At 40.2% G+C, this 21,415-nt stretch overlaps 1 protein-coding gene across 4 annotated transcripts in view; it reads right to left on the bottom strand.

Moving 5' to 3' along the window:
* myo5b (myosin VB) overlaps positions 1-21,415 on the bottom strand; it is a 268,371-nt gene that overhangs the window by 73,587 nt on the left and 173,369 nt on the right. For all 4 annotated transcript variants that reach the window (XM_072574380.1, XM_072574399.1, XM_072574390.1 and 1 more), the window contains exons 16-20: positions 20,291-20,388; positions 7,522-7,608; positions 5,322-5,433; positions 3,825-4,036; positions 825-981 (exon numbers count right to left, since the gene is read on the bottom strand). In XM_072574380.1, coding sequence (XP_072430481.1) covers positions 825-981; positions 3,825-4,036; positions 5,322-5,433; positions 7,522-7,608; positions 20,291-20,388 — 666 coding nt within the window. The remainder of the gene's footprint in view (positions 1-824; positions 982-3,824; positions 4,037-5,321; positions 5,434-7,521; positions 7,609-20,290; positions 20,389-21,415) is intronic.

Raw genomic sequence — 21,415 nt, 5'->3', positions numbered from 1 at the left:
TTTTTAAAGGAATTACTAACTGTAATTGGGAATCATTAGAAAACTTCTGCTATAATACAATGTAATCCTTCAGCAAGTAATTATCATTGTTAATTGGTAATGATGATGTTACTTCTGGCAAAAATATATCTTTTTCTCCACAGACATCATGATCATAAATGACCACTTTCACAGGGCTATGACCTCTGTTCCAAGGATGCTGGAAAATATGAAAACACTACATAATACTTATTTAATTCTTGTTTATTGTGCCTGAACCAACACTGGGGGTTTCAGACATGCTAACGAGGGGATTAACTGTCTGCATGAATTCCCTCCTCCATGAAGCTGGGCTGCCCTGTTCAGGTTTATAGGTGTGAAAGCTGCCCAGCAACAGCTGCCACCAAAAAGCTAAATTTGAATGTTTGCAAAATTCAATAGAAGGTCGAACAAGGAGTGTTTGTCCCAACTCCACAGCATTACTGGTAGTTGCTACAGGCTACAATCAACATTCTTCCACTCCCCATTGTGTGTCAATTCTGGTCAAGAAATTCAGCTTTTGCAACGCTAAGTTGCATGCAGAGGCTGTGATACCTTACTTAATAAATAAGGCTCAAGGTCCCAAGCTTGGACTTGTCTTATGCCTCCAAGGTGGGACCAGGGATCCTGGTGAACATTATCACTGGGCCCAGTGATAACCTCAGACAAAATCTGCCTCAGTGTGTGAAATAAGGGGCTTAAATAAAATGACAAGCTCAGGGGTCACCCTTTCTCTCATTTTCAAGAATGATGATTAGAAGCTAACTTTATATGTAAATTTAAACCCAGGAACGTGAAACACATACCTCATGGTACACCCGCCTAACAAACCTTCCACGAGTGTAAGCCTGAATCGTGACGGTCGCATTGCGAATATGCAGGTACTTTCGTCGCACAACATGCATCCTATACTGCTTCTGAAAAATGACCGCAGCTCTTGTTTTTCGCAGCAAATCCATCCACCTTAGAATAACCAAAATGAACCGAGAGTATTAACAAGAATGAATGAAGGCAGGTTGGCTGATTAAAAATGGATGCAAGTGATCCAATACATCTAAAATGCAACTTTAAAATAAAAAAACTGTCAAAATCTGAAATCAAGAGCACACTGAAATCACGATCGGCTCAAACGTTTTGATAAGAAAAAAAGCAAGGAGATATTAATGCTAGGATATAGTGGATAATGGAAAAAGGGATATGAAGGAAAGAGACCACTGGGCCAGATGGTTGGTCCTTGGTGGTGTAGGAAGGGAGCTGGTGCAGGAGGCTGGCATCTGCAATTGTCAGGCTTCATGTGATAAAGTAGGCAGTAATATTTGCTATTTAGGAAGACAAAGCGAGAAACATTCTAGAAGGTTCTAAAAGGCCTGGAATTCTACTTCTAACATAGGGCATATCTTCAGGACAGCAGTGAGAGAATGTTCTTTTAAAAAAGGTAAAATCTGCTTGAACATGTATGACACATGCCCACGGTAGTTGGGACTTGAACCTGGATCTTCTGGCCCTAAAATAGGGACATTATCACTCACCACAACCCCTTTCAAAGTGATTAGGATGCAAGTGGTTTAGTAAAACTGGATTTAGCTGTGATGTTACAACAATCAAACAACATACAAACCATTACTGCCTAGACCCAAGGACAGCAAATAACCATGTAAAGCAGCGACAGGGGGCCGCTGAGGAGCATAGCGATAGATAAAGAAGAGGTGCTTAAAAGGCAAAACAAAATATCCAAAGAACTGCAAATGCTGGAAATCAGAAAGAAAAGCAGATATTTCTGGAAAAGCTCAGCAAGTCTGGCAGCATCTGTGGAGAGAAAGCAGAGTTAATGTTTTGGGTCCAGTGAGCCTTCTTCAGAACGGCTGAAAAGGCTGGCAGCACACCCAGTACAGAAGTAGCCAGGCCTGGATCGGAGGCAACCTAGGCTAACATTTGTCGATCTACAGCCTCTTTTGGTGAGGAGGAGAATACTGCAGGAAAACATGCTTCCATTTATTGAGCTTTGGGAAAGTAAATCTTATGCTTAAGGATAGCAATACCAAGTCAGTCTAAAGCCCACCAAATGAAACAGCCGGCCATTGCGTTTGGCTCAGGATGAGATGTTTGTCCTTGCCTGGGGAAGGTGTTGTTTTTAACAGCTGCCACCCAATAGCCAACAGCTCTACAGTTCCAGGAGCGGCAAATTCAAGCAGTGGCCATTGCTAGGACTACAGGAGCAGCAGGACCTCAGGGTTCATATACACAATTCCCTGAATGTGCCCATGCAAGTTGAAACAGTTGTGCAGAAAGCTTATGGAATCAGTGTTTATTAAGAGATATCGAGTGTAAAACCAAGTAAGTGATGCTACATCTCTAAATCATTGTTCAGACAACATTTGGAATATTGTGCTCAGTTTTGGGCTCTTCATTAAAGGAAGATGTTAAAAGCTGGCCTATCCAGAGATGTCACATCCTGTGAGTGAATTTTAAAAAAAAAACACTGGGAGTGTGCACAAAAGAGATTTACCAGAATGCTACCAAGAAAGAGGGATCTTAGATATAAGGAAAGATTAGAGAAATCTGGTTTATTCTCCTTGGAGTAGAGAAGTCTAAAAGGCGACCTTAATGGGGTGTTCAAAATTATGAATAATTTTGACAGGATAAAGAGGATATTCTATTTCCAGTAATTGGCATGTAAGTAACTAGGGGTCACAATTTGAAGATCATCAGCAAGACAGCTAGGAGTGAAATGAGGAGAAAATTCTTTACTCAGCTGTTAGGATTTAGAATGCGCTGCCTGGGAGAGTACTGGAGGCAAATTCCATAGGAACTTTCAGGAGAATGCTGGACATACATTTGAAAGGTGATGAAGTTAGAGGGCTATGGAGAGAAGGCTAGAGAACGGTTCAAACTGGGTAGCTCTTTTGGAAGCTGGTAGTGTCACGATGGGTTGAATGGCCTCCTTCTGTACTATAAAATTCTATGATTATATGATTCTAACCAGACCCCAGAAATGCACCAATTTTGTTTCGGAGGACATCCTCCTTCAGCCAATATAAGCAAAAGAATTTTGGACGTAACTACAACTTAAGCTACAAAATCTTATGCTGATGAATTGCTTTTAAGTCATAGCTGTTCAATGAGGAACCTTTCTCTGATGGGGGGTGTTGGTGAGATTTCCAGAACATAAGAAATCAGAATCAGAGGAACCAAAAGCCCATTGAACCTGCTCTGTCATTCATAAAGATTGTGGCGGAATTAAATCCTGACCTCTTCCCCTAATTTGAAGCAATCTGTCAATCTTTGTCTTGAACATATTTTGAATATTCACAACCCTCTAAGATAGATAATTTCAAAGATTCATAACTTTGCAAGTGAAGACATTTCTTCTCAGCTCAGCCCCAAATGACCCGTAGTACTTAATTCTCTGGCAAAGGCAAGCAGCCCGATCAAGTCCTCTCAATTTTATATCTTTCAATAAGACCTAATCCTTCTAAAACAGAGCCCTGTTCTACCCAACACATCCTATCTGACAGCCTACACATGTCATTAATCAAGCCTGCATGCCCACCTTAGGCAAGCATAACTATTCTTGTTGATGTTAATTGAAATTTCCTGTGTTGATCCAGAAAATACAAAATGCATGAAACACTCAAATAATTGGGAAGTTCCTTCCTCAGACCAATGTTGTTTCTGTATGTTGTGTAAGCAGATTGCAGAGACGTTAAATCTCACCCACTTTATAGTAAGTTCAATAGTAGAATGACAAAGGAGGTGTGTCCCTTCAGTCCCTCATAACGTATGAAAGTTTTGGCAATAAAGCCTACCTGCGAGCTTGGTAGCCCCGAATATGTTTCTGAATAGTGATGGCAGCCTTCCTCATCCGCCTGTACTTAGTTCTCTGTAACCAACCACGAACAGTCTTTTGTATCATCATACATGCAGCTCGGAACTTATCTGCTCGCAGTTTCTCCAGATATGCCACCTGACCAGCACGGAAGAAGATTTTGGATCGGCCAAACTGGAATTTATCAGGATCCTGAAGAAAATAAAAATCGCAAAAAAATTGTTTACTGAGTGACTGAATTGTACAATTTGCAGAATCAGACAGCTGTTCATCCATTGAGACAGTGTCAAAGAACTAATTTAAGTGCACATGAATCCCACTTTCCAGCACTTGAATGTTATGACATTCAAGTGTTTATCTATGTATTTTTTAAAGGTTGCAAGGTTTTGGGTCTCAACTATTGACACAGACAGATAGAAGAATGTTTTTCCCTCAAATCCCCTCTAAAGCTTCTGTCTTTCACCTTAAGATTATGTCCCCTTGTTATTGTCACTTCAACTTAAGGGAACAGCTGCTTCCCATCTAGCCTGTTCATACTCCTGATAATCTTATAAATCTCAATCATGTCCCTGTTCTGCCTTCTCTCTCTAAAGAAATGACCTGAGTTTATCCAGCCTTTCTTCATAACTAAACTATTCCACCCCAGGCAACATCTTGGTGAATCTCCTCGGCATCCCCTTCAATGCAATCACATTCTTCCTGTAATGTGGAGACCAGAATTGCACAGTACAGCTGCAGCCTAACCAAAATCATGTACAGCTTCAACATAACCTCCATGTTCTTGTAATCTATGCCACAACTAATAAAGGCAAGTATTCCGTATGCCTTCTTAATTACCCTATTAAACTATCCTGCCACCTTGAGGGATCTGTGAACACGCACGCCAAGATCCCTCCACTCCTCAGAGCCTCCTTTTGCCCTGCCAATCATTTAGTACTCCTTTATCAGGTTACTTCTCCCAAAGTGCATCAATATTTACTATCAGTCCAAGAGCAGCACACACATATATTGGAACACGTCTGTGATGTTTTTGCAAGCTTTACCACCATGGCAAAATTGGCAAGACCTTTTTTTTGACAGAGACGATCTCCACTAATAAGGAGGTAATTCTGGACTGGCACCAAAGGTTTTTGTTAAATCTTAAGCGTGTGGGTGTCACTGGTTAACTCAGTATTTATTGCCCATCCCTAATTGCCCAGAGGGCAGTTGAGAATCAACCACATTGCTGTGGCTCTGGAGTCACATGTAGGCCAGACCAGGTAAGGATGGCAAAATTTCCTTCCCTAAAAAGGACATTAATGAACCAGATGGGTTTTTAAGAACCATTTAACTAGCTCTTAACTCCTTTTTTATTGAATTCAAATTTCACAATATTGAACACACGACCCTGGACATGAACATATGCTATTAGCTTGGGCCTCCAGTTTAATAGTTCAGTGACATCACAACTATGCCTCGGCCTCCACAAAATCCTTACCTTGATAACAATTTCAAGAAGTCTCTTACAAGTCTCTTTCTTATCATTTAATATTATGTTCTTCTTGGTCATTAGGACTCTGTATCGGTTGAAGAACTCATGGTACGTCCACCTGTCAAAAAAAATATATGTTTGGTATTGTGACAATTCAGCTGCCTAATTTTAAGTGGCTCTTAAGGTGACTTCCAGCAAATTACAGAGGAACTGCATTAGATGCACACAGTCAGAAGAACACCAAGTAGATATTTTTAGGAAACAAAATCAATTTTATTTTATATGAGCCATATTTATAGACAGTGATATTGATCCAAGCAAATTATGGATTACAGGGATACATTCAATTAACAGCGTAAAGAGAAAAACTAAATTAGAATAAAAAAGACAAGTCAGTTGAGACCTTTTCACTCAAGAGTAATAGAATTTATGAGTCAAGTTTCAACAAAGCAGTCAATATAAACAGATTTAAAACATTATATTGTTTAATTTTTAATGGAGAATTCAGTGGATTCAATTCTGGAAATAAATAATTACAAGGAAGGTAGAGGTCGCAGTGGCCTCAGAGTCAGAAGCTTCACATTCAAGTTCTACTCCAGGACATGATGGCCATAATGTAGCCAAATGCATTGTAAAACCCTCCTGCCTATGGCAGGAGTGTGAGAGAGACCCCATGCCAACAATGCATGATATATCCCTTGTCCTCCCAGTGACAGATTGGTGGCCTGATCCAGGCAAATCTAGCAATGGAAACAGCCATAATCATGGCTTTGTATGCCTTATCTCTCACTAGGCATGAAAAGCAGAAGATGAGAAGGAAAGAACAAATTTATGTAACATCACTGGCTTTTTTACGTTGGCATTCAACTTAGTTTCTGAGCTCAATCCGTTTTATAGGCGTGTAGCATTACTGCTGCAGACATTGTATCTACTCTAGCTTGTACTTTTTCAGAAAACTCATTCGTGGTTAGCTTTACTAACATCTTGACAAGGTTCACTTCCTTTGAATTCATAGTTTCTCTGGAATATGCTAAATTAGAAATGAAGTCCAACTCCTGGGTAACTACTAAGCTGACCCCTCCATCGTACCACTCCTCAACCTCTGGCAATCCCTCCCCCATCTCACCTTACCAGTCTTACTGAACATTCCCCTATGCCCCCTCCAAATTCTAAACACCAGCCACAACATTCTCAGCCCATGACCTACCCTAAGCACTCGATCACATTCTTAACCCCACAATGTAATCTCAGTTACCTTTTCACAGCAGCTGTCAAAATATCTGGCTATGCTGCCAGACACAAATGTCAGAACACATACACTGGTTGCTGCAAAAAGGTCAAAAAAACTTGACGTTCCCAAACTATCCTGCACAATGAGAGTTGTGTTAATTTCATATATGGTCTGCATACCTGAAGGAGCCAGGAATGGAACTCCAAGATTGAAAATTGTCACTGAGGACAAACAATAAAATAATCGGAGCAAAATTTAGTTAGAAGGATCTGTTTAGCTACAATGATAGACTAAAGAAGCTGGGACTGTTCTCCTTAGAGAGAAGGCTGAAAGGAGATTTGATAGATGTTTTCAAAACCATAAGCAGCTGGACAGAGTAAATAGTGAGAAGCATTCTCACTCAAAAAATAAAATTATCAAGGTGGCGCAGAATTAAAGTGATGTGGAAAAGAAGCAAAGATGGTAGAAAAGAAGCAAAGATGATGTAAGAAAAGTCTTTACTATTCAGCATGTAATTAAGGGTATTGAATGCACTGCCTGGAAATGTGGTACAAATAGCTTCAACTGAGGCATTCAAGACAGCATGAACCATTAGACCACAAGCCACCGGGGGAGATTTAGGCCATTCAGTTCATTGAGTCTGCACTGCCATTCAGTTAAACCTATCCATCTCTGTCTTGAATTAGATGATTATCTGAATAGAAATAATGTGCAAGGATATGGGGGAAATATGAGATTGGCACTTGGCATTGATGCCCCTTTGAAGAGCTGGTGCAGACAGAATGGAACCAAACTGTCACCTTCTATAGGTGATTCTGATTGTGATTCCTTGGAACGTTCAGGCCATAGTAACTTGTTTGTGAAATACTTCTGTTTATATCCAATATGTGTACTCTATAGCAATGATAAACCTTCAATTCAATGCCAAGAGGGTTTTGGATGAACCCTGTAAAAGCATATGAACCATACACCTACCTTGATGGGTAACCTGCAGCACTGATACGAATAGTCTCCAAAACCCCACAGGCCCGGAGCTGCTGTACAGCACGCTCGGCGTCAAACCTGGAAGAGAGAAAAATGAGTATTTAGAACAGATCCAATTCAAATTTTGTTATCCAATCTTTTAAATCTATTTTTTTAAAAATACAATGTAGGACAGTACCAATCTGGAGCTAATTTGTCAACCAGATTGCATTACAGATTCGGGCACAGTGGGAACTGAGATAAGACCAAACCTGTCCACCTCATTCCAGTACTGAATCAGATTTGCCATTGTAAACAGATTAGAAGTCGAGAAGGTGATGTAGTGGTGATGTCTTTGGACTTGTAATCAAAAGGGCCGGACCAAAGCTCTGGAATCGTGGGTTCATATCCCAACACAGCAGCTGGTGGAATTTAGATTAAATAAGAGAAATCAGAAAATGGAAGTTAGCCTAGGTCATAAGGTGTAAAAGAAGGTGTCAAATATTGATCAAAGAGTCAATAACAGCAGGAAGGAGATATGACATCTTAGAAGGCTCCTCAAATGTGTCAATTAAGTCCAAAAAAAAGCAACCACACTTCTGGGAGTGTACGATAGACCCCCTAACAGTTTGAGAGAAATAGAGGAGCAGATGTGTAAGCAGATGTCAGACAATGTGGCCGCGGCAGGTGGTAGTGTCAGACAATGTGGTCATGGCAGTAGGAGATTTCAGGTTCTCAAACATTAACTAGGGTCCTATAATATTAAAGGTTTAGAACCATAGAACTCTTACAATACAGAAAGAGGCAATTCAGCCTTTCTACCCTCCGAAGGGCATCCTCCATCCCAGTATCCCTGCATTTTGAGGGAGCAAAATTGTTAAAATGTATCCAAGAGAACACTTGAAGCCAGAACATAGAAAGACTTACAAAAGAGGGGTTGTCTTGGACTTAATATTATGCATCAGAGCCAGGCAAGTTGTTAAAGTATCAGTGGGGGAGAATTTTGCACATAGATTCAAGATTGTTTTGTAAAAGGATGAGGATAGGCCTAAAATCACATTTCTAAACTGGCCAGGGTGGGGGAAAGTGTTGTTGGTGCACCAGGGCCAGTGGTAGTGGAAGGGACATCAGGGGCCAGGGCAGCAGAGTTCCAGAGCAATGGTGTTAGAATCTGAGGCAAACTGGCAGTGTTCAGGCTGACTGACAAGTTGGGTGTGGAGTTAGCTGGATGCTCAGGCTACAGAAGTGGGTTTGGAGCAGGGGTTGTTGTGGGTGACAAAATCACGTTGGGCCAGAGGGTGATGTTGTGGTCATCAGGAGTTGGGGGAGATATAGATGTTGGGATGTGGAATGCTAAGTTGGGGTGGGGAAGTTGAGCTTAATGAGTTGGATGGATTTATTGTCTAACTTTGCCCAGTTAACAATTATCTTAACTGAGGCAGCACTATCTCAATTCACCAGCTTTAATGGATACTTTCGGAGAGCTCCGGATGGGACAGAATTACCAATCATAATCTTCAATCTTCAAAGCACTTCCTACTAGTGTTTATAACCCAGAAAAAGGCCTATTGAACCAACAGATCCAGTATTCATGCTGAAGATTTGTATTTCAGAACTCTACTCTTGATCATCAGTGCTCACAGTTTGGGTTCCACCATGACCACTGAGCTCCTGATCTCATTACAACCTTGGCCAAAACATGGACAGATGAGCTGAATTCCAGAGAGATCACAGTGACAGCACTTGACATCAATGCTTTTAGTCTATGTTTTTAGTCCTTTCTCGTTTATATCCCTGTTTGGCATTCCCTGAAATACATCAATACGATCCACCTTTGAGATGGTTGGTTTCAAATTCTAAGATCTCCGGGTAAAGAAATTTCTCCTAAAATTTCCAATAGATTTATTGATGCCCATCATGTTACTTTCAGGTGTTGCAGATTGTGATAGGGACCTTGAACTGTAAGTGAATGGCAACATGTGCCACTATTCCTGCACTCATTAAGATGAGATACTAACTTTAGTGGGGAATGGATATGATTAGGTGCAAAACGTCCACCTTTCTGAGATGAACAGAGAGCCCACAGTAAAGAATGAATGATCTGATAGCTATTACAGAGACAAAGCTCCAGGCTGACATACATTAAGACTGGACTATTAAAAAAAAGAGTTAGGAAAAAAAGTGTAGCATTGGCTCGGTTAGGTCATTGCCCTCATGAACTAAGGATGTAGACAAGATTTAGATAGAGACAAGAAGTGATAAAGTTAAGAAGTCACTTGTTGGTTGGTGGAATGTAGATTTGAGGTTACAATCAGATCGGCCACAATTCTATTAAATACCAGTGGAGGCTTGAGGAGCTGAATGGACTCCTCCTTGTTTGTATGTTCCTCCAGAATTGTACAGGAGGGGACAGTGTTTCACCTTTGGCTCAGAAGCAACTTCCTTTGCTGTTGATGTGGCAATAATGAGTGTTACAAATTGCAAACCATCAAGAAAGTAAGAGATCATGATATTCAAAAGAAATTTATCCATATGTACTTTGTTCCTTGAATTTCAGATCTGTGCTGCAAGGAACATTTATTCAGGGAATTATTAAAATAACAAGTGACTTTCAGCACAAGATCTAGGATATCATCTAATTTTTCTTAAAAAAATTGAGCTTAGATGGATTGTCATTGTGTTATAATGTTCACAGAACCTAATGCTAATTTCTCAACCTTAAGATGTTCTCTACTCTTCCGCTTCATTGCACCAAATCATATGAAAACTAAATACCTGCAGGAATCATCAGCAATCCTTTAAAAATTGCAAATGGGGGGATAGTTGGTTTCCCTAACTGTTGAACTTTGAATATTATTGCTAAAAAGTAGAATTTTTACATTCCTGATATTTCAGAAATAATGGCACTGAGAGACATGGGACCTTTTTAATCACTTTTCTTCAACCAACATCAGTTTACCTGGATGTTGACCAATCATTACTGTCCTTAAATTGAGCCACTACCATTGTAGAAAGCAGTTAAGAGTTGATCTTCAAGTTGGGTCTGAAACTGGGTGAAACTTGCATATTTCTTTCCCTAAAGAACATTAGTGAACCAGATGAGGTTATACTGCAATCAACAACTAATTTATTAATTGAATTTAAATTTCTCCAGCTGCCACATTGGATTTTGAATCCACATTTCTGGACTAATTTTCTAGTACTCTGGATTACTAGACCGGAGACTTGTCACTGTGGCATTGCCTTCCCATACCAAATATGATTATGCCAAGATCAATATCTGGGCTAAAATATCATTGCACAGTAGTGTAGAACAAGCAATTTAGAAACTACAAATGGCTTCAGCTTCCTTACATTCATAAAAGGAGTTGCACTATAAACAATTAGTGTTGTCAATATTCTTAAGGCTGGTATTATGGCATCAGATGGTGCGAAGCCATATAGCTATTGCTATATGGCTTTCACGGAGCATTGGCCATATGACTTCAGTGCAGGCCAAAGTCATTGGCCCTTCAAGCCTGGCCTGCTATTCAATAAGATCATGGCGGAACTGGTTGTGGATTTCAGGTCCAATTTCCTATCAGCTTCCCATAACCTTCAACTCTCCTGTTTAGCAAAAAATCTACCCAACTCTGCCTTGAGTAAATTCCCAGTCTCCACTGCTTTTCGCAGGAAAGAATGTCAGACTAAACCTCAGTGATAACATTTCTCCTCATCTCAGTCTAAGAAGGGAGATGTTTTGTTCTTAAACTGTGTTAACCTGTTATATTTTCTGCCCCAAGTTTGAATACCTTCGAATATCTACTCAATCAAGTCCTCTCAGGATCTCATATGTTCCAATCAAGAACATCTTTAATTCTTTTAAGTGCAAAAGGGACGAACCTTTCTTCCTAAGTTTCCCTCAGTCTCTGAACTGCTTCTAAAACAATTATATCATTTTTCAAGTAAGGATAGCCAAATGTACACGAGATTCAAGGCCCTGTACTGCTGCAGTAAAACAATTTTACAAATCTGCAATTTCATCTCCATTTCATAAAAAATTCATTCATTGGGCATGGGTGTCACCGGCTGGCCAATATTTATCGCTTGTCCCTAGTTGCCCTTGTAACTAGTGCATAGTCTTTAGGCATCAGAAAGGAAAGGTTACTCACTACAGGATTCCTAGCCTCTAACCTGCTCTTGTAGCCACTGAATTTTATACAGCTAGTTCAGTTCAATTTCTAGTCAGTGTTAACTCCCCAGGATGCTGACAGTGGGGGATTCAGTGATGGTAAAACCATTGAATGTGAAGGGACAATGGCTAGATTCTCATTTGTTGGAGGTTATTTCCTGGCACTTATGTGATGTCAACGTTACTTTCTCCTGGTCAGCTCAAACCTGGCAATTCTCCATGTTTATGGACTTCTTCAGTATCTGAGGAATCACGAGTGGTGCTGAATGCTGTGTGATCGTCAGCAAACATACATACTTCAGATATTATAATGGAGGGAAGGTCACTGAAGAAGCGGCTGAAGATGGTTGGGACCTAGGACATTACAATGAGGAACTCCTGCAGAGATGTCCCACAACTGTGAAAACTAACTCCAACAAGCATAGGAGAAAGTGAGGACTGCAGATGCTGGAGATCAGAGTCGAAAAGTGTGGTGCTGGAAAAGCACAGCTGGTCAAGCAGCATCCGAGGAATTGGATGATTATTTAAATGGAAATTACGTGCAGAATTGCATTGAAAGGCATGAGAATGGCCCTGAAACATATTGCCCATTTGGAAAATGACACAATGGGTCAAATGGCTTCCTTTGTACCACAACATTTCTGTGACTGTGTGCATACAAGTTTTCTGTCAAGGTCCAGGCTGAAGCAAAACATGGGGTTGTATTTTACCAGGCTGGTGGGGTCATAATATTATGGGGATGTTAACAGCATATTGGGACTTCCACTCCCTTGACGCCAGACACCTGGCTGTTCTTGTAGATCAAACAAACTCGATTTCACAAGAGGCCACTGCCATGATTTCAAGTTTAAAATTTAAAATGAAAAAGGACTGCCCATTCTCACATGCCTACCTATGCCAACAGTAGAATGACTTGATGAGTATCACATTTAAAATCTAAAGTGACTCAAGTTATTTATTCAATTATGGCAGGCAGGCTGGCCATTATGGCACCCGTCCACCCTATTATGGGGTTAGTATGGGAATAGGTGTGAAGGTGGTGGGCTAGCCAACTGATATTTTTAATGTCTCCTCTGGCTTAGAAAGGTCTGGTGGGACATGTAAAACCCAGCCCACTAAAACAGAATCAAAACCTTCCAGCCTTTGAATGAGACTGGTTGTTGTCGTCATCATAAAACTGCTCAAATGGGAAGCTGACACTTGCATAAACTACTTGATCCAAATTTCAACTTGTAATCACTGTAAATTAGTGAACAAAGTTTTCATTGGAGACTCTTTAACATCTTGGGAAACCAGCAAGTATAAAGGATAATGGTTGAGTATGAATTAGCATGACACAAAATGTAGTAAATAATGTAATTGAGTTTTGAACATGTTGGAAAAGGACAGTAAGGAAAGTAGTTGAGTGCATTTACAGAGAGATGTGTTTAAAAGAACTGGGAGAAATTGAATATATCACATCATGTTAGTATTTTTCATTTAAGTTTACCAACGTATTAAGAGATAAGATGAAATTCAATACATTGAGAATCATTTACACTCTGCTGTTTTCTGGAATCATTTTTATTGGAGGGGCTGCTGGCACCATTGTCAGAGAAGAGTATACCTTGCAGATTATTTCTTGTCTCTCAATATTTTCAAATTAATTATGCACATTGATCCAAGTTGTGCACTTTACAGAGATCCTGGATGCTGATAGATCAATAAAAATATATTTTATGGAGATATAACACCTTACAGTGTGCGCTTCGAGATAAAATAAATTGGATGCGTAACGCTATCACTAACTGCTGAAAGTGGACTGATCTGAAAGGACAGAGAAGAATCACGACCACAAGCTCAATTGCAGATAAGCAGCAGGTCGCAACTTCACCTTTTGTTGTGACTGATTTCTGCAAATTTTCTGCAATTCAATCATTGAAATTTTTCTTATCCATTCTTACTCAAGCAGTCACTTCTCAGCATGAAATAAATGTTTTGAATTGGCTTAGGAATTGGAAATGATTTTGGGCTTTGACTGTAATGATTGCTGAAATATCTGCTCGAGTTGTGTTACTTGAGCAATTAAACTTGAATTTAGGTGAATCAGCTGCACCTGGGAAGTATACCAATGTACTGATTCAGGCCAAATGTTGGTGTGCAAGCAAATGTCAATAAACTAACATGGAATCCAGCCAGTTTTTTCCTATTCTATGATTTTGCTAATATTTCTGTCCTCTGCTTGATGCAATGTACTGCAAATCCCAATGCAAGCTAGAAGGAGGAACCTTTTTCCTGCCTTTATAGAAACACAGAATTCCAACATTACGGAAAGAGGTCATTCAGCCCATCGAGTATATACTGACCCTCCAAAGAGCATCGCATCCAAACCAACCCCCACCCTATCTATCCTGTATTCCCGTATGTACAATAGCTAATTCACCTAGCCTGCAGATCCCTCGACACTACAGACAATTTAGCATGGCCAATCCAGCTAATCTGCACACAGACACGGGGCGAATATACAAACTCCTCACAGAGAGTCGTCCAACACTGAAATCACAGAGTTCCCTGGTGCTGTGAGGCAGCAATTCTCAGCCCTGAGCCACTGTGCCACCTCTCAACATTGATTTCAACAACTTCAGAGCAAATACACCACCCTTCATTTTGATGACACCCACTTCCCCTACTGTTCACACCTATCATCAACATCTATTTTATATCTCTTTCAGGAACATTAACGTAAATTGTACTTGTGTACAATGTCATTTGTCAGAAACTCCTCTGACTCCTACTTTGGTGGCGTTGTTAATCACTTCAAGTATAATACCAGTGAGAGAATCATTGCACAGAACATTTGTTTTATTCACTAACAGGATGGGAGTATCATGTACTGCCCATCCTCAAAATGTCCTCACGAGACAGTGGTGAGCCACCTTCCTCGATTCCTGCAGTCTGTTATAAGGATAAGCTTAGTGCTGTTAGTGAGTGTGTTCCAGGACTTTTAGCTAGAAAAGATAATAGAATCAGTAGCATAGATCCAAGTTAGGTCAGTGTGCACAGAGGAGAACTTGTAAGTGATGGTTTACTTATGTTTCTACTGCCCTTGCCCTTCTAAAATAAAGAATTTGTGGATTTGGGAGATGCTGTTGAAGAAGCCTTGGTATGTTGCTCAGACGCATCTTTTAGATGGTATACACAGCAGCCATGATCTATGGAAAAGCAATAAGGCAAGCTGTATATGTCTATTAATGTGCATAGAAAAGTCAAACTCACAGAAAGAATAACTCAAGAAATTTGAAGAGGGAAGTCTCGCTTTGAGAACCTCAACTGCATCCATTTACTCAATATAATGCAGCAAAAAGTACAGTCAAGAGTCCCAACCAAGATCAAATCAACTAGAACCAATTACATTTTTATTGCTCATAATCACACTGACAGTTATAGATTGGCTATCTGCTTCAAGTAAAATAAAACTTGTATAAGTCTGCAGTGCAGAAGAAATATTGACTCTCTTCATTTCACTGCTGCATCTGGCCACCACACAATAGGATGGATGTGGAGACCTTGGAGAGGATGTTAAAAAACAAAGAGGTTTATTAGGACGTTGCCTCGACTGGAGTATATTAGCTATAAGAAGGTTGGGGAAATGTAGACTTTTTATTCATTGGAGCATCAGAGGCTGAGGGTATCACCTGATAGAAATATATAAAATTATGAAAGGCATGGATAAGATGGATCAGAGTTGTTTTCTCAATGCAGACATCAAATATTAGGGAGCATAGGTTTAAAGGGAGAAGGTGGAAGGTTTAAATGAAATGTACAAGGTATGTGTTTTTTAAAACTGAGGGTGGTAGATGCCTGGAACATGCTACCATGGGAGGTAGTAGGCGATATGATAACAAAGGTTGGAGGCATTTAGACTGATACATGAACAGACAGGAAAGAGAAATACAGACAGATGGGATTAGTTTATAACGCCATTATATTCATCCGGAGGGCCTGTTGTTGTGCTGCACTGTTCTACATTCTTAAAATGAAATCAACTTCCAAAAGTTAAACAATAAGAAAGGTAAATTGCATAGATCACTGCTCCTGAAGCTTTGTATTATTATTAATAATTTATCGGACCTTTTTATATAAAAATAATTGCTATAGTATTTCATATGAAGCAGTGTTTCATTGATTTTGCAGGTGATGAGATTTTGTTGGCAATCCTATCTCTGCATACACTAGGGATCGTTCAGGATTATGTTTAACCCCTCCTTGGTTCTTTAAGGAGATAGTTAGTATTCTCCAAAAATTCCAGGAAAAAGTATGGAAAATTGCAACAAACTAGACTTTGCCTTACAATTCAAATTCAAATTCAAATTTTTAGATGTTAAATGCTATATTTTTCACATTAACTTTATACCAACATGGAGCAACATTTGGATATATATGAAGCAATGCTCTATTATCTCCCTAGAATTTCCTCAGTAGGTCCCTTAGCTACACTGCCTTTAAGTTTGCCAAAAATATCATTCTTCATAAGCCTTTTGCTCACCATCCTCCATGTTGTCTAACTTCTGTCAAGTACCTCAGGACATGTTTCTTTGCTATACAAACGCACATTATTGCAGTCAATGCCTGGACTCTCCAAGTTATAGCATGGAGTGAATCAATGTAGGTTTTATTGTAACATTATTTCAGAATGGTTACTTTGCCATCGCAAAGTTTCAGAACATAAAAGGCAGAAATAAAGATTTCAGAAGTCAATCATTCAAGTTGATTGGTGCAATGAAAGTAGGAATTCACAATGTAACAAGTACTGTCTAAAAGTGCTTCATAACCAATGAAGTTCTTGAAGTGTTTCAATAGCTTTTGACAGGAAACTACTGTAGCCAATTTGCATTCAGCGTGGCCCCGCAAAGAACAAAAGTAACTACACTATTACTAATCAGCTTGTTGCAGCACAGTTGATCATAGCCTCTATATAGTATAGCGAAATTTGGATTCAGTTCCTTCAGCTAGTAAATGCTACACATGACATATTGCAATATGTCTTCTCAATTACAAGTGCAGATACTAACTGTTCCCTTCAATTACAGTGGATAGGTCAGTAGGGTCCAACAATTAGAAATGCACATTGTTCAAGATTTTCTCAGTTACATGAGCATGCATTTAAACAGCCTCATCAATCATAACTACATGCTTTAATGGACTCATTAATCACAACAGCATGTGACAGAGCTTGTCTATTATAATGTACAAAAGATAAACTCATCATTTAACAAGATCTTACACATGCTAATATCAATTAGAACTGCGCAGTAATGCAATGAGTCTCATTTTTTCCAATCAGTAGAATATCACACTTAAAAAAAAGGTTCTATTGGATAAAAAAATGTTAGGTTTGGTGTTCATGTATTGTCCTATTGTTGAGTAGGGATCAGTATTCTCTTAAAAAATATCCACCCTCATAAGGAAAATAACAGAAACAACACTAACGCAACTGTCTATATGCCTACTTAATGATGCTGCCTCAGAGCTGAAGAATTCTATATCCAAGTAAAAACTGCAATAACAATGTTAACTGTAGCATTTCGTGTAAATTAGATGCCAATTTTGAAAAATATTTTAAACACTTTTGGCACTTTTTTCTGTACAGTAGTTTTCCTGCTCCTCGGATGCTGCCTGACCTGCTGTGCTTTTCCAGCACCACCCTAATCTAGAATCTGGTTTCCATCATCTGCAGCCTCTGTTTTTACCTTTCTGTACAGTAAGCCAGCAGCCTGAAGCCTCATTTAGGCTCTTTTAAGTACATTCATACAGGCAAGTGCCATGGGTTACAGGCATTGAAGGTACACATTAACTCTAGACAGGCCACGGTTTGAAGAATTGGCGAGGTCATGGAGGCATGCCCTGCTTCTGGAGGGTGGAAAGAGGAGGCCAGCAACACAGTCAAGCAGGCCTTGGCTAGAAATCATGCTGCCAGGGTCTGGTCAAAAGAATCTGCTGCAATGTCCTTTTGGAATCTGGTAACATGAATGCCTGGCCATACTCAAATGACAGGACTGAATTAATCAGATCCTTAGAGTGAACAGAGAAATAAGAACATATAAAATAGGAAAAGCAGACCTTTTGACACCCCAATCCTATTCTGCTGCTCATTAAGCTCATAACTGATCTGATCATAACCACAATTCCACTTTCCCACTTGCACGCAATAAACCTAGATAATCAAAAATCTATCTAACTTAGCCATGAAAATATTTCAAATGACACAGCCTCCATTGATCTCAGAGGTATGAAATTGCAAAGATTAATGGCTGTCAGAAAAGACATCCTTCTTCATTAATAAGGAGCCTCCTATATCAGGGAGAGGTGGGTGGCAGCAATGGCTTGGTGGTATTATTGCTGGACTGTTAATGTCATGTTCTGGGGACCCGGGTTCAAATCCTGTCTCGGCAGATGGTGGAATTTGAATTCAATAAATATAAACTAATTTTGGAATTAAGAGTCTGGTGATCACCATGAAGCCATTGTCAATTATCAGAAAAACAACATCTGGTTCCTTCCCTAAAGGACATTAGTGAAAGTGTCATCTTTACCTTGACTGGCCTGCGTGAGTCCAGACCCACAGCAATGTGGGGGACTCTTAACTGCCTTCTGGGATGGGCAGGAAATGTTGGCTTAGCCAGAAATACAGTCATCCCTTGAATGAATTTTTAAAAAATTATTTTGCCCTCTATACCTGTATCCCCCAGGAGGGAAAGCATCCCCTCAGCCTCTCTACTCTGTCAAGCCTCTTCAGAATTTTGACCTTGTATGTTTCAACAAGAAATTGCCATATTTATCATTCCTTTAAACTCAAACGCACACAAGTGCAACCTGCTCAACCTCTTCATTCCTTGAGTAAGATGACTATAATGGAAGCAGTTGTGTGTCCAGGTCCCCTTCTCAATCATCAGAAGCATTCACATTACTTGGATTCATAGCTAAACTGATTAACAGTTACTTTCCACCAGAAGGACAATCAAAAATACCTGTGCCTGTTAAGCTATTTGTCACAGTTTTGATCTTTAATGAGGAGAGTGTGCACAGTACCAGAGAGAGGAGTCACACTGGAGGTGGATTGCCCTTAGTGGCGAATCAAACAGTAATGGAGGAGAGCCATTGCAGGGTGGCAGCAATCCACCCTGGCACAACTACAGGCAATAGATAGTCACTCACTCCTTACGGTCACATGGAGTGATAGCCATGATATTCCAAGGCGTTGCTCCTCCAATAGGTTCAAGCTTGGCCTGTATATCCTGTGTGAATAACCAAATGTTTTGCAAACCCCTAAGCCCCTAAGCATCAATCTGTCATGTACATATGTAATCTGTTGCTCCTCCCCAGAAGGAAGCTGTTGTGGCTCTCTCTCTCTCTCTCACACACACACGCTCTCCTTCTGTGAGCTCATCTGTAGGTGGGTCATGTGTCACCACAAGCCTTTAATGCACACATGCCCTCAGCCCCTGTTCTATAAAAGGGTTCCAGTAATTATCCATCTTTAATAGTTTTAGTTGCACCAGTTTCACTGAGCTGCTTCACTTCTCTGACCTCAGCCGTGCCAGTTTCAGCCTTTACAGCCCTGGAATTCTGGTGGGTTTAGGCCTTACAGACTTCCTGCTGCATTCTCAACTCTTCAGAGATGATTGTTTAGGAACTGATTGACATCAGTTTTTGAGGATTACCAGGATACCAACAATCAATTGGGTTCCTGCCACTGCACATTTCCAAAATGGCACTCAACAGCTGGGAGAAAGAAAGAGAGGATTGCAGATCCTGAAGATCAGAGTCGAGCGGTGTGGTGCTGGAAAAGCACAGCCAGTCCTGCTCCTCGGATACTGACTCACCAGCTGTGCTTTTCCACATCATACTTTGACTCTGGCACTCAGCAGCCCCCAACTCCGGCCACAGGAACAGAGAGCCAAGGGTGGAATCACATCGGCAAATCAGCCTGAACTGTACCTTTACACTCCCTCGACGTAAAATTAACTTCTAAAGGCCTAAGAACCTCCTGCCAAAGTTACGATTTGTAGAATGTTGTTGTGCAGGGGCTTCAGGTCACAGAGCTCACGTCACTTTGCATAAATAGCACAATGTGGGCTGTATTAAAACTCCCTGGAAGACTTGTGGGCAAAAGGAGTGTGCATATGAACAAGACAGTTATATTTGGTCAGGGTCAAGAGTGTGGTGCTGAAAAAGCACAGCAGGTCAGGCAGCATCCGAGTAACAGGAAAATCGACGTTTCGGGCAAAAGCCATCAGGAATTTTCGATTTTCCTGCTCCTCGGATGCTGCCTAACCTATTGTGCTTTTCCAGCACCACACTCATGACTCTAGTCTCCAGTGTCTGCAGTACTCACTTTCACCTATAATCGGTCAGGGCCAATCCCTAAATCAAAGCCTGCCATACCTAGGATTATGTATAACTGTATTCAGAATGAAAGCACAATAAATAGAGTTACTTTGAAAACCAAGCCTGATGACAACTTGAGTCTTCGCCTCCTCCTTGACCATTCCATCTTGAACCCAAAATCATAGTGTGGCATCAAACCACAAGAGAAATAGTATCACCTTGGTCAACGTATATATTACTTACGAGAATGCAGATTTCTCATCATTTGGCTTGATGCAGCGGACATAGTGTGGTGTTGTAGCATTCAGGGTTTCCATGAGTAGTTGCAAAGAGTTCCGAAACTAAACAGACAAACAGATTTTTTTACTTAAGTATAAACACACACATACACGCGAGAGACTGAAGGCTCCTCAACATAATATTAGCTGTTATTTGCTATGACAATGAGAAGTAGAGGGATCTTTTTCAGCTTTATCATTTAAATGGTAAACTGGTTGAGCACAAGTCCGACCTGCTATGAAATCATCACACTTTTCATTTTCATTGGAGAAAAGAAAACAAGTGAACCCTAAGCCCAGTGAATGCACACAGTTCAAATGGAGGGTCTCAATGGCAGTCTCTTTGAAAAGAGTAGGGCTTCCTATTTGATACAGAAAGCGGACTCTATAGTTAAGATCTGAAGTTATTCAAGTTGATGAGAAGTCCAGAGCACTGCAGAGCTCCTAAAGCTTGCCACCTGTCAACAATCATCTGAAAAACAAGCAGTAGTTATGATACAAGGATTGTAATGAATGAAGTCAGAGTAGTAAGAAAAGATGGGGCCGGGGAAGATTCTATGAAGGTCGTGAGAGTTCTAAGAGGTGAGCACAGAAGCATAAACAACATAATGGGCGCGAGTAAGAATTTTCCCCACTACACTGGAATGTATTCGGTGTCTCAATAAAGTAGAAACCATCTGGTAAGGAACTTAGCACCACTGATGTACAAGATTTTTGATGAAGATGGAGACCCTGGAAGTAAAGAATGGAAGCATATCCAAGTGGCTGTGCAAGTCCACCAATTTTAATAATCTCCCAGGTTTTAGCTATTTAGACAACGATTTGGATTTTACATTGAAACTGGGCTTCCACTCTGGCTTAAATGAGATAATTTACCTGCTGATAGCATGCGTCCTGATTTACCAATCGATCTACCCAAATTCCCACCCATTGGTTTCCTGCAAAATCTAGGCCAATGTCATGAAAGCAATGACTTCTAATCTCTGATTACATCACTTCAAGCTCAAACCATTTCCTGTTTTCTATTTGAACAGTTTACATGGCATTCTCTTGCATGTGTATGTGCATTATGCATCTGTGCCTGCTGCTG

This window comes from Chiloscyllium punctatum, chromosome 1 (genome assembly GCF_047496795.1).
Source record: "Chiloscyllium punctatum isolate Juve2018m chromosome 1, sChiPun1.3, whole genome shotgun sequence".
In the NCBI taxonomy this organism is placed as follows: Eukaryota; Metazoa; Chordata; class Chondrichthyes; order Orectolobiformes; family Hemiscylliidae; genus Chiloscyllium; species Chiloscyllium punctatum.
The sequence above is the reverse complement of the archived record's forward strand: the minus strand, read 5'-3'. Positions and strand labels throughout refer to the sequence as shown.